Raw genomic sequence first — 13,210 nt, 5'->3', positions numbered from 1 at the left:
TTTGTTTGTTTTGTTTTGTTTTTTTGAGACGGAGTCTTACTCTGTTACCCAGGTTGGAGTGCAGTGGCGCGATCTTGGCCCACTGCAAGTTCCACCTCCCAAGTTCAAGTGATTCTCCTGCCTCACCCTCCCGAGTAGCTGGGATTACAGGCACCCACCACCATGCCCAGCTAATTTTGTATTTTTAGTAGAGACAGTGTTTCACCATGTTGGCCAGGCTGGTCTCGAACTCCTGACCTCAAGTGATCCACCCGTCTCGGCCTCCCAAATTGCTAGGATTACAGGTGTGAGTCACTACGCCCAGCCTGGTTTATATATATATATATATATATATATATATTTTTTTTTTTTTTTTCTTTTTGACAAAGTCTCACTCTGTTGCCCAAGCTGGAGTGGAGTAGCAAGATCTCGGCTCACTGCAAACTTCACCTCCTGGGTTCAAGCGATTCTCCTGCCTCAGCCTCCCAAGTAGCTGGGACTTCAGGCATGCACCACCATGCCCATATAATTTTTGTATTTCTAGTAGAGACAGAGTTTCACTATTTTGGCTGGGCTGGTTTTGAACTCCTGACCTCATGATCCGCCCACCTTGGCCTCCCAAAGTGCTGCGATTACGGGCGTGAGCCACCGTGCCCAGCTGGTTTATATATTTCTAAAGAGTTGAGGGAAAAAAAAGAATATGCCACAGAGACTGTATGTCACTGGCAACCTCTAAAATATTTACTGTCTGGCTCTTTATGGAAAAGTTTGCTGACCCCTGTTACTAGTTATTCCCAAGCCTAGCTCGTTACCAGACAGATACCTTGATGCATGTGATTTAAAGCATACAAAAAACGATTCTATGGTCAAATGGGCTAAGAATTAAATATGCTTCTTTATCTTTTTAGAGACAGTATCTCACTCTGTCACCCAGGCTGGAGTAGGATGGTATAATCATAGCTTATTGTAACCTCAAACTCCTGGGCTCAAGTGATCCTCCCGTCTCAGCCTCCCAAGTAGCTGGGACTACAGGTGCATGCCACCACATCCAGCTTATTTTTATAGAGACAGGATCTCACTATGTTGCCCAGGCTGGTCTCGAACTTCTGGCCTAAAACGATCTCCTGTTTTGGACTCCCAAAGTGCTAGGATTACAGATGCAAGCCACAGCGCCCAACCTAAATACGTTCCTTTAGTACAGAACTTCTAGGGCCTTATTCCCATAAGTGTTATAAATGTTTGGTGTCTTTATTGTGTACCAGATATTCCACTGAGTACTTTATATGATTTCATTTAATCCTTATTAGCACTGTGCTGGCCAGTAGCTGTGCCCCCATTTTACAGCTAAGGAAGCTGAGGCACAGTGTGGTCTTGACCAAAAACCTTCAGCTAGTCATATATAGTGAGAGGATGTTATTACCATTTTATAGGTGAGGAAACTGTCACAAAATGAAATACCCTTCTCAAGGTCACTAGAGAGTGGCAGAGTTTAGAGTCAAAGCCATCTGATTTTGGAGCCTGTGCTCAGCTTTTAGCAGACACACTGATTTCCAAGAATTGCTAGGATGTTTCTCAATGCAGTTGACCACAGGACTCTCCGGAAAGCCTTCAGGACTGAACTTCCTCCAGACAGTTTGGGAAACACTGCATGTGTCTATTATGAAGCCATCAGCTCAGCTCATCCCCTGTGCACTCCACAATGCTGAGGCTCTGCGCATGGCTCACCTGTGCCAGGTGCTGCCAGTCAGCAGTGCCGTGCTGTTTCCACAGCAGCCTACATCCCTCTGTATTGCCCAGCCCGTTTCACCTGGTGGGGTCATACAAACCACCCCCTGGTATTGTTAGCACATCCGCATAATGGCATCTCCACAGCTATGTCATCCAGAAGAAACCCATAGCCTTGGTTAACCTTTGTAATAAGACTCCCTATTTGCATGCACAGTAATAGGTGTGAAGTACAACCTTGTACTGTTATACACTGTCAACTAGAAAATAAAACAGCACACTTGAAACACCCTTCCCCTCTAGCAAAGATCCCATCTTCCCACACAGAATGATGGCAAGAAAATGAGGTTTAAAATGTGTAGAAGTAGAAATAATCTCTTTTTCTGTTTGGGTTTTGTTCCCCAGATGGGGTTTAGAAGGAGAGGCAGCCTGGAGGACTGGGTCTGCTCTCCAGGCATTATGGAGGTGGGTTTTCTTTTGCAGCAAATTCGGGCGTTTTTTTTTTTTTTTTTTTTTTTTTGTAGCAGATAGCAGTAAAATCAAAGGCTTTTTCTATTTGGAACCAGAGTTGGGGCTTTCGGTCAAGTGGTGCCCTGGATTTTCCTCCCCAGATACCTGTCACCTCCCAGTCACTTGCTCTCACCTGCCTCATCTTCCCCCAGTCCTAGGGCTCTCAGGCCAGGCTTCTAGCAGCATCACTTAGAAAGTTAGCACCGGGAGAGGAAGCAGAACCAAATTCACGGTGAATCACAGCCATAGTGACATTTTCATCATGAGTGTGGATGAACAAAAGGCCCTCATCCCGATTCTTTCATCTGTGCATTCAGAATGTAAAGAATGCACTTGCCCACGTGGCTGCCGTTGGTAGAGGTCAGTTTTTGGCCTGTTTGATTGATGGGGAAAGCTGTGCAGCCACCTGTTTTGGACCCGGCTGGAGACATCCCACTTGAAGACTCAAAGTCAGGTGTCCTTGTGCTGATTTTCTGATTCCTTCTTCTTAGGTTACAGAAGATGTGAATTCAAGTATCAAGACATTTTTTTGTCCCAATGATACCTACAATGACATGGCCACACTCTTCTTCAACCCGCAGGAGTCTGCCATCCTCCAGCTCTTCCACCAGGATAGTGAGTGTCTGCACTGCAGCCCAATCGTGGGTGATTGGTGTCATCTCTGACACAGCCAGGCTTGCCCTTCATTCCAAGCAAGACCAGGACTTCTTTGTAATGGCCACCCAGACAAAAGATTGGTCTCTGCCTCCAGTGTTGGAAGGGGAACTGGTATGGGGTGTGGTCGGGCCCAGTAGGTCTGCTGGGCCTTGGCAGGCATCCGGTAGTGGGACTCAGGTTGGCTCTTCCCTTGCAGGTACTTTCAGCCCCGTCACTCTGGCCTTGTTCTTCGTTCTCTATTTCTTGCTTGCGTGTTGGACTTACGGCATTTCTGTTCCAAGTGGCCTTTTTGTGCCTTCTCTGCTGTGTGGAGCTGCTTTTGGACGTTTAGTTGCCAATGTCCTAAAAAGGTACTCTGTGTGTGTGCGTGTGTGTTCACATGTGCGTGTGTACGCGTGTGTGCGCGTGTGAATGCGTTCATGTGTCTCTGCCCATGCATGCACATATGTGCATAGGCACAAGAGTGTGAGCTGTAGGTCCTCCCCACAGCCTATCAGTGTGGTTCAAAGCCGTGTTCTCGGTGTTTTCCTTCACTAGCTACATTGGATTGGGCCACATCTATTCGGGGACCTTTGCCCTGATTGGCGCAGCGGCTTTCTTGGGCGGGGTGGTCCGCATGACCATCAGCCTCACGGTCATCCTGATCGAGTCCACCAACGAGATCACCTACGGGCTCCCCATCATGGTCACACTGATGGTGAGCACACTCCCTCCAGGCCCCTGTCAGGCTCAGGGCCACATTTGCCCCACAGGACCTAGTTTTAGGTCTTTGCTTTGTGTTTCAGGTGGCCAAATGGACAGGGGACTTTTTCAATAAGGGCATTTATGATATCCACGTGGGCCTGCGAGGCGTGCCACTTCTGGAATGGGAGACAGAGGTGGAAATGGACAAGTAAGGCCATGATTTTGCTCATGTCCTAGTTTCAGAATGTATAAGCTCTGAGGCCTAAGGAGTGTTGTTATTAGGGTAGGAAACAGTAACTCACTTTTCTTGGGCTGAAAGAAGCAACACACGCATTCCTGAGCATGTGTGAGAATGTGGAGCAGCCCGTGGGCTGGGGGCTGCGGGGGCAGGGCAGGGGACATGGGCACTGTGGGACTGCAATGGGCAGGGCCTCTTCGTGGTAGTTTGACTCCCATGGCATTCTGGTTAGACGTGAGGTGAGGTCTCTGGATCAAGTTCGTGACGTGATTGAATGTTTAAGGGTATGCCAGGCCCCAGGAGTGAGAATAGCCTGTTTCACGTGTGCCCACCAGAATACCCTACTGGCAGCCGGGATTGTTCTGGGCATAATCACCTCATAAGCCACCTGCTAATCCACAGGTACCTGGGCTTCCTGTGCCTAGATAGCAGGCAAGGCCCTTACGGGTAACACGGGGGCCAGCAAGCCGTTTCTGTGGAGGGCCAGACAGGAGTTTATTTTCAACTTTCCGGGCCGTATGGTCTCTGTCACGACTACTCGACTCTGTCATTGCAGCAGGAAAGCGGAGAGCGCGAGGGACTTGATCGGTGGGCTACGGTTTGCTCTGCCCTGATCTAAAGGGGGACCCAAGTGCTGTGGTTATTTTATTATAATTATTTTTCCTTTTTGGGACAGGATCTCACTCTGTCGCCCAGGCTGGAGTACGGTGGCATGATTATAGCTCACTACGACCTCTGCCTCCCAGGCTCAAGTGATCCTCCCACCTCAGCCTCCTGAGTAGCTGGGATCACAGGCGCGTGCCACCACACCTGGCTAATTTTTAACATTTTTTTTTATAGAAATGGGGTTTTGCTGTGTTGCCCAGGCTGGTTTTGAACTCCTGGGCTCAAGCAATCCGCTGGCCTCGGCCTCCCAAAGTGCTGGGATTACGTGCGTGAGGCACTGCGCCCGGCCCAGACGTTGTGGTAAATGCTGTAGCACAATTAGCGGTTCAGGGGCAGTATGTGGAGTGTGCTGCAGGGCACCGAGGAGGGCATGGCCAGCCCCTGGACCAGCAGTCAGGGCTTCTGGTGAGGGGATGTTGCTGTTGAGCTGAGGGATGAGCCAGGGCCCATCAGCCTGGCATAGCAGGGAACAACATTCCAGGTGCGGGAACAGCATGTGTAGGGGGATAGAAGTACAAAGGAATGCACCGGGTTTGAGGGAGAGCTGGGGCAGTTCACAAGAGAGCCCCCACACCCCCGTGGTCTGAGCAGGGCTGGAGAGCCAGCACAGCTTGCTCCCAGGGGCCTGTGGGCACTGTCACAAGGCTGGATGACTTGTCCTCCTCCCCCAGGCTGAGAGCCAGCGACATCATGGAGCCCAACCTGACCTATGTCTACCCACACACCCGCATCCAGTCTCTGGTGAGCATCCTGCGCACCACGGTCCACCACGCCTTCCCGGTGGTCACAGAGAACCGCGGTAACGAGAAGGAGTTCATGAAGGGCAACCAGCTCATCAGCAACAACATCAAGTTCAAGGTAAAGAAAACGGCATGAGAGAGGAAAGGCGGGTGAGAGACAAGCGGTCCTGTCTCACGCAGCTCAGTGCTTTGCCCACCCCTGGCTGGGGTGGACTTACTGGCTCTCAGGGGAATTTGGCGCTGTTCTCATCACACGCGACAGGGAGAGTAGATTTGACAGCAGGGGCAGCTTTATCAGGCCGTGAAGACGTGCGTGCGTTCTTGCCGCAGTGAGCATGTGGACAGATCTATTTTTCAAGTCAGCAGCTTTCATGGTTTATTATTTACCGTGTGAGAGTATCAGGGAGAGTTCTAGAGACGCCAGCAACAGAAATGGACTTCGACCTCCTTAAGAAAGAGAAAGAAATCCACAGGAAAGCTCAGGACAGCTGGGAAAGCTGAAGGACCAGAACCATGTGCTGTGGGGAGCAGGTGCAGGGTCTAGCAGACATCCCTCGGGTACCAGAAGGAAGGAGCACTGGCCCTGGGTTCCTCCTGATTCCGATTCAGAATCCAGGGAGAGAGGGCATCCCATTGCCTCACTTGGGTCATGTGCCACTCCTTGGCTTTGGGGGCAGGCACGTTGATTGACAGTCCTATCCAGACAGGATGTAGGAGATGGCTTGTTCCCCTCTGGAGAATCAAGCTGCTCTTCCCAGATGAAAGGAAACCACAGAAGCTGCAGCCAGGTCCTAGGGTTCAGGCTCCTTTGAACCACCAGCCCGAGCTATTCCTTTGAACCTCAGCCCCTTTAAGTTCCTGCGTCCGGATGTGCCTCTGACCCTCCCTGTCACCCAAATCCTTAAGCTCCATCAGTACTGCTGTGTTCGTTTGCCCATGCGCAGTAGCCTATGGCCTCCCCACCCACAGAAATCCAGCATCCTCACCCGGGCCGGTGAGCAGCGCAAGCGGAGCCAGTCCATGAAGTCCTACCCGTCCAGCGAGCTGCGGAACATGTGTGATGAGCACATCGCCTCTGAGGAGCCGGCCGAGAAGGAGGACCTCCTGCAGCAGATGCTGGAGAGGAGGTGAGAGCCCGGCGGGGCCCCCACTGCCCTCAGGGCTACACAGCGGTGGGGTCAGCCCTTGGCTCAGATGTTGTGAGGTGGCTCCTGAGTTTCCTGGGAAAGTTGGATGGGGAGCGGGCTGGGGACATGGATCAGAAGCGCTCCCGCTGAGGGTATCCCAGGCAGCATCTGGTTTTTGTGTAACAGATACACTCCCTACCCCAACCTATACCCTGACCAGTCCCCAAGTGAAGACTGGACCATGGAGGAGCGGTTCCGCCCTCTGACCTTGCACGGCCTGATCCTTCGGTCGCAGCTTGTCACCCTGCTTGTCCGAGGAGTTTGTTACTCTGAAAGCCAGTCGGTAAGTCTCTCCGAATCAGAAATCAGCCAGGCCAGGCCTGATGAAGCTGGAGGGGTTGGGTGCTGCCCGGCGGGCCGTGAACAGTGCCATAGGGAAAGCTGAATGCAAGGCGAGAAGTGCAGAGTGGACTTGGGGGAGGAGTTGCCACAGCCGGGTGGTGAGAAACAACAGTGGTTTATTCCTTCATAGTTCAAGGCCAGAAGTACAAAATCCAGGTGTCACCAGGGCAGTGCTCCCTGGCTCTGGGAGAGGTGCTGTCCTTGCCCCTTCCTAGCTCATGGGAGTTGCCTGCAGACCTTGGTGCTCCTGACTGTGAACGCAGCCCCCATCCTCACCACTGTCGTTGTCACACGGCGTTCTGTGTATCTTCTCTCCTTTCCCTAAGGATGCTTGTGACTGGATTTGGGGCCCACCCTAATCCAGCATGGGTTTATCTGAACTTGGTCACATCTGCAGAGACCTTGTTTCCAGAAAGGTCGCATTCATAGGTACTAGGGCTTAGGACTTGGCCATATCTTTTGGTGGGGGGACACATTCACCCCCCAGCCACTTTACTTAGCGCTTTCTCACTTAAACTTCCAAATAAGCCATTTGCATCTCATGAATCAGGAAGAAAAGGAGTGCAGAGAGATCAGGGGACTTGCCCAGGGTGCCACAACTAGGACTTGGCCAAGGACTGAGTTTGACTGGAGAGCTCTCTGGAGCGCCTGCTGCTGCTGCACTGCCTGCCTCAGCAGCCCGGAGCTGGGCATATTCAGGCATCAAGGGGAGGGGCTCTAAGGTGACCCTGCTAGCCACTGCTGCCTGAGCACGGACAGTGTCTGGGTTGGAATTGCAGAGTGCCAGCCAGCCGCGCCTCTCCTACGCCGAGATGGCCGAGGATTACCCGCGGTACCCTGACATCCACGACCTGGACCTGACGCTGCTCAACCCGCGCATGATTGTGGTGAGAAGGGCCGCCCCAGCCTGTCCCATGCGGAGCTGCCTCTTCGTGCCGTTGGTGTCTCAGGCAGCCAGTGACACACGGTCTCTTTGCAGGATGTCACCCCATACATGAACCCTTCGCCGTTCACCGTCTCGCCCAACACCCACGTCTCCCAAGTCTTCAACCTGTTCAGAACGATGGGCCTGCGCCACCTGCCTGTGGTGAATGCTGTGGGAGAGGTGAGTGAGGCCCCGGCCCTGCCCGCACCTTTGAGAGAGAGGATCCCCCAGCCAGGTGCTGTTTGTGCACCCAGACTTCTCACCAGAAACGTAGGCATCCCACCAGGAGGGGAGAGGGTGGCCCAACACTATAGCTTTGAACCCTGCTCGGCTTCTGTGCACTCGGGACCCGTTCCCCTGCCTGCCAGCAGATGGCACCAGGGTCCCACTGGCCGTCCTTTCCAGCCAGAGCTGCGCCTCCACCAGGCTGTGTCTTCCTCCTGAAATGTTACTCTTCACTCTGGACCTGGTGTTCCTTGGTTCTCCACCTGTGTGGGGATTTGCGCATTAGATGAGAGAATTTCAAGCAAAATACTTTGAGTTTTACAAAGATATAAAACACCTAGTAATTATTGCTGCAGACTTTCCTTTTTTTCTTTTTAGGACTTCATTATTTTCTTATTACACAAATATTATTTCATTGTAGGAAAATACAGAAACACATATGAGCAAAAAATAAGCAAAAACCAAACCCTCATCACTACCCTGTAGCGGTAGCCCTGGTAACTTTTCAAGGCCACCCTCTCAGTCTTTTGTTGTTGTTGCTGTTGTTGTTGTTGTTTTGAGACAGGGTCTCACTCTGTCACCCAGGCTGGAGTGCAGTGGCAAGATCTCGGCTCACTGCAGCCTCGACCTTCCAGGCTCAAGTAGTCCTCCCACCTCAGCCTCCTGAGTAGCTGGGACCACAGGCATGTGCCACTATGCCCAGCTAATTTTTGTATTTGTGGTAGAGACAGAGTTTCGCCACATTGCCCAGGCTGGTCTTGAACTCCTGAACTCAAGTGATTCACCTGCCTCGGCCTCCCAAAGTGCTGGGATTGCAGGCGTGAGCCACTGCACCCGGCCTCAGTCTTTTCTTCTACATGGCACAACCCTGGCATGCATAGTGCGTACTTACACAGGTTTTGTTACAGTAGGTTAACTTATGTCCCTTGAAATGTAATTGCCAACTACACTGACAGAGTCCTAACATAGTTTATGACGTGGCTTTGGAGTTCCCAACAACAGTGACACGTGGGAACCACTGTAATGACCTGTAACAAATGACTCCCATAGGTCAGTTTGCAAGGTGGTGAGTATGAGGCGTGGCAGGGGTCATAATCTCAGGAGACTTCAGGGGCCCCACTGCTTGCACATCTGTGAAGCAGGCTGGTCATGATGGGAGCTGAGCACTGAGCATGTGCCCTGTGGAAGATGCCAGCTGGCCCAAGCCCTTTTTGGAGCTAACCTTGTCCCCTCGGCCTCCAATGTGTGAGCCCTCGTTATCTGTTTATCCCAATCAAGCTGTGTCTGGCTCTGCACTATCCAGGCCTCCACTTTCTGTGACAAACTAACAGGGCCGGCTCCTATCACTCCTGTTCTCGCCAGCGGGTTTTACCCTGAAGGTGACTCAGGCCTTCTTCTCTTTGCCCTAGATCGTGGGGATCATCACACGGCACAACCTCACCTATGAATTTCTGCAGGCCCGGTTGAGGCAGCACTACCAGACCATCTGACGGCCCAGCCCACCCTCTCCCGGTGCTGCCTGGGGAGGCAAATCATGCTCGCTGCGGCTGGCACAGCTGGCTGGGGCTGTTCCAGGGCATGGAAGATTCCCAGTCACCCACTCACTCAGAAAGCCTGGAGTCATCGGACACCTTGCTGGTCAGAGGTCCTGGGAGTGGTTTTGAACCATCAGAGCTTGGACTTTTCTGACTTCCCCAGCAAGGATCTTCCCACTTCCTGCTCCCTGTGTTCCCACCCTCCGGTGTTGGCACAGGCCCACCCCTGGCTCCACCAGAGCCAGAAGCAGAGGTAGAATCAGGCGGGCCCCAGGCTGCACTCCGAGCAGTGTTCCTGGCCATCTTTGCTACTTTCCTAGAGAACCCGGCTGTTGCCTTAAATGTGAGAGGGACTTGGCCAAGGCAAAAGCTGGGGAGCTGCCAGCGACAGCATTCAGTTCATGACTAGATTTAGGAATTGGGCACTTGAGAAAGTTCTCCATATTTCAGAGAGGCCTTCCCTTATTTGGGACTCCTAACACGGTATCCTCGCTAGTTTGTTTTAAGGGAAACACTCTGCTCCTGGGTGTGAGCGGAGGCTCTGGTCTTGCCCTGTGGTTTGACTCTCCTTAGAACCACCACCCACCAGAAACACAAAGCATTAAAATCACACTAATAACCCCTGGATGGTCAATCTGGTAATAGGATCAGATTTACATCTACCCTAATTCTTAACATTTCAGCTTTCTCTCCATCTGCAGATTATTCCCAGTCTCTCAGTAACATGTACCCAGATCCTTTTCATTTCCTTAAGTTTTGATCTCCGTCTTCCTGATGAAGCAGGCAGAGCTCAGAGGATCTTGGCATCACCCACCAAAGTTAGCTGAAAGCAGGGCACTCCTAGATAAAGCAGCTTCACTGAACTCTGGGGAATGGTACCATTTTTTTTCCAAGGTAAAAAGGAAGCACTTCTGAGCCAGTGACCACTGAAAGGTATGTGCTATGATAAAGCAGATGGCCTATTTGAGGAAGAGGGTGTCTGCCCTTCACAAACACCTCTCTCCCCTGCACTAGCTGTCCCAAGCTTACATACAGAGGCCCTTCAGGAGGGCCTCCCGCGCCGCAGGGAGGGTGCGTGGGGAGGATGCTTCCTGCCAGCACGTGCCTGAAGGTTTCACATGAAGCATGGGAAGCACACCCTGTCGTTCAGTGACGTCATTCTTCTCCAGGCTGGCCCGCCCCCTCTGACCAGGCACCCAAAGTGAGCATCTGGGCATTGGGCATTCGCGCTTATCTTCCCCCACCTTCTATGTGGTATCTCAGTCCCAGCAGGCATCCCTGGGGCAGACGTGCTTTGGCTCAAGATGGCCTTCATTTACGTTTAGTTTTTTTTAAAACCATAGAGGTTGCCTAAGGGCCTCGGCACCTGGCCCTGGCAGCACAGCTCTCTCAGGCCCAGTCCTGGGCGACCTCCTTGACCAAGGCTGCCTTTCATCCTGGGGTGAGCGTCAGTCCTGGCTCTGCTGGTCCAGATCTTGCGCTCAGCACACTGTAGGGAATAATTCCACTCCAGAGACGGGGCTGCTTCGAGGTCTTTTCTAGCTGACTGTGGCCCCTCCATTTTCCCCATTTTCTTACCTCTGACCAAAATTGCTTTGACTTCTAAATGTTTCTGCTTCCCAGAATGCACCCGACTTGTGAAATGGGGATAATACTCCCAGGAAATAGCGCAGGACATCACAAGGACCAAAAAGGCAATTCTTATTTAAATGTGACTGTTTGGCCAGCTGCCGCTGTGTTTTATGACAGTGTTCAGAGCTTGATCACGTTATTTCTTCCTTTTATTAAGAAGGAAGCCAATTGTCCAAGTCAGGAGAATGGTGTGATCACCTGTCACAGACACTTCATCCCCTCTCCCCGCCCCTTCCCGGAGCTGGCGGAGCAAACACCCTGCAGGAGGACCCCAGCCTCTCGAGGGCTGGATCAGCAGCTGCCTCTGCCTCGAGGCTGCGCCGGTGAATGTTGTTGGAATTCCTCCCTCATGCACATCCTGTTGTGTTTAAGTCACCAGATATTTTGTTCCCATCAGCTTAGCCCAGAGATAGGCAGTAGAATGCAAATACCTCCCTCCCCTAGACTGACTGGATGGCCGCCAAGGAGGCCCCAAACCCAGGCCCCATGCAAAGGCACATGGTTTCCTGTTCTCTCTCTGCATCTGCCCTTTCCAGATAAGCCCAAAGACAACAACTTCTCCACTCATGACAAATCAACTGTGAGCCTCGCTCCTTCCATTTCTGTCCATTAGAAACCAGCCTTTTCAGCATCTCACCCATTAGCAGCCCCATCACCCAGTGATCAGGCGCCTCAGTAAAGCAGATCCATGGGTGGGGAGCCTACGGGTGGCGAGAGGTGGTGTTTTGTGTTTCATCCCCAGCTTGGTGTTCCATGGCTCCTAGGTGAGGTGGTCAGGGAGTGGGGCCAATGGGCCCCCGGCCCTGGCTCTGGGACCTTGTGCTGAGGGATGATTTGCTCCTGACCTCGATTAACTTAACAGTTCCCAGCTGGAAGGGACACTCAGGCCCCAGTCCACTGTATGGCATTTGTGATGCAGAATTATGCACTGACGTGACCCTGGGTGACAGGAAAGCCTTTCGAGAGGCCCAAGGTGGCCTCGCCAGCCCTGCAGTATTGATGTGCAGTATTGCACCACAGCTCTGCGGACCTTGGCCATTGCCGCAGTCGCAGCTTCCTTTTTTCCGTTTGCACTGTTTGTTTGTATGATAGCTAATTCCACTGTGTATATAAATTGTATTTTTTTTAATTTGTAAAATGCTATTTTTATTTGAACCTTTGGAACTTGGGAGTTCTCATTGTAACCCTAACATGTCAGAATAAAATGTCTTCTGTCTCCTCTGTCTCCTTTAGCCTTTTGTCTCCATGCTGCTCTTTCTTTCTTTTTTTTTTTTTTTTGAGACAGAATCTCGCTGTCACCCAGGCTGGAGTGCAGTGGCGCCATCTCGGCTCACTGCAAGCTCTGCCTCCCAGGTTCACGCCATTCTCTTGCGTCAGCCTCCCAAGTAGCTGGGACTACAGGCGCCCACCACCATGCCCAGCTAATTTTTTGTATTTTTGGTAGAGATGGGGTTTCACCGTGTTAGCCAGGATGGTCTCGATCTCCTGACCTCGTGATCCTACCCGCCTCGGCCTCCCAAAGTGCTGGGATTACAGGCATGAGCCACCACGCCCGGCCCTGCTGCTCTTTCTTTCAAGGGATACTTGGTTTTTATTTTACTCCCCCTCTTTCTGATGTGTGAAAATTACACTAGGATGTAGTTTTAGAGTCTCAGAGCTCTCCCTATGCAGCTGGGCAGCGGGGCTCTTCATTCTTGTGGGTCCACTTCTCTGTGCTAGGCAGTGACCTTAATAAGAACAGATTTCATCCTGTGGATCTTAGCAGAGGTCACCGTTGTCTGTTTCTCCCTTCAGATGAACACTCTTCCTGATCCTCTCCTCTAGAATTCATCTCCTCCTGCTAGCAGCCGCGTCCTGGAGCAGCGGATGGGGAATCCATTCTGTTCCTGGTGTTTAGGAAGTTGCCCCACAAACAGATTGCCCCGATGTCCAACCAGAAGAAGTGAAACTGCTGCTGGGTCTGGAGAGGTGAAGTCCCGTGGCCAGCTTCTGTTGTTGCCATCTGCCATTGCTTTTTGTTCACTTGCTTTTGGTTTTGCAAGAAGCATGGCCTCTGTCTCTGATCTGCTTCAAGTCATCATTCCATCAGTGACAGAAGTGGCCGTTCCATCAGTGGTTGCAGCCAGTTCAGCTCCTGCATCCATCCCCAAGTGTTCTGTAAGTCC

General features: G+C 51.9%; 1 protein-coding gene across 3 annotated transcripts in view; it reads left to right on the top strand.

Moving 5' to 3' along the window:
• CLCN6 (chloride voltage-gated channel 6) overlaps positions 1 to 12,263 on the top strand; it is a 36,686-nt gene extending 24,423 nt beyond the window's left edge. For 2 of the 3 annotated variants that reach the window (XM_024246547.3, NM_001131777.1), the window contains 10 exon segments: positions 2,706 to 2,829; positions 3,068 to 3,221; positions 3,409 to 3,568; positions 3,657 to 3,763; positions 5,131 to 5,317; positions 6,169 to 6,326; positions 6,513 to 6,669; positions 7,508 to 7,615; positions 7,708 to 7,833; positions 9,288 to 12,263. In XM_024246547.3, coding sequence (XP_024102315.1) covers positions 2,706 to 2,829; positions 3,068 to 3,221; positions 3,409 to 3,568; positions 3,657 to 3,763; positions 5,131 to 5,317; positions 6,169 to 6,326; positions 6,513 to 6,669; positions 7,508 to 7,615; positions 7,708 to 7,833; positions 9,288 to 9,368 — 1,362 coding nt within the window. In that variant the 3' untranslated portion in view covers positions 9,369 to 12,263. 3 annotated transcript variants of the gene reach the window in all.
• Positions 12,264 to 13,210: the final 947 nt, after the last annotated feature.

The sequence above is a fragment of the Pongo abelii genome, chromosome 1, assembly GCF_028885655.2.
Source record: "Pongo abelii isolate AG06213 chromosome 1, NHGRI_mPonAbe1-v2.0_pri, whole genome shotgun sequence".
NCBI lineage: Eukaryota > Metazoa > Chordata > Mammalia > Primates > Hominidae > Pongo > Pongo abelii.
Note: the sequence above shows the minus strand (reverse complement) of the source record. Positions and strands in the feature narration are given on the sequence as shown.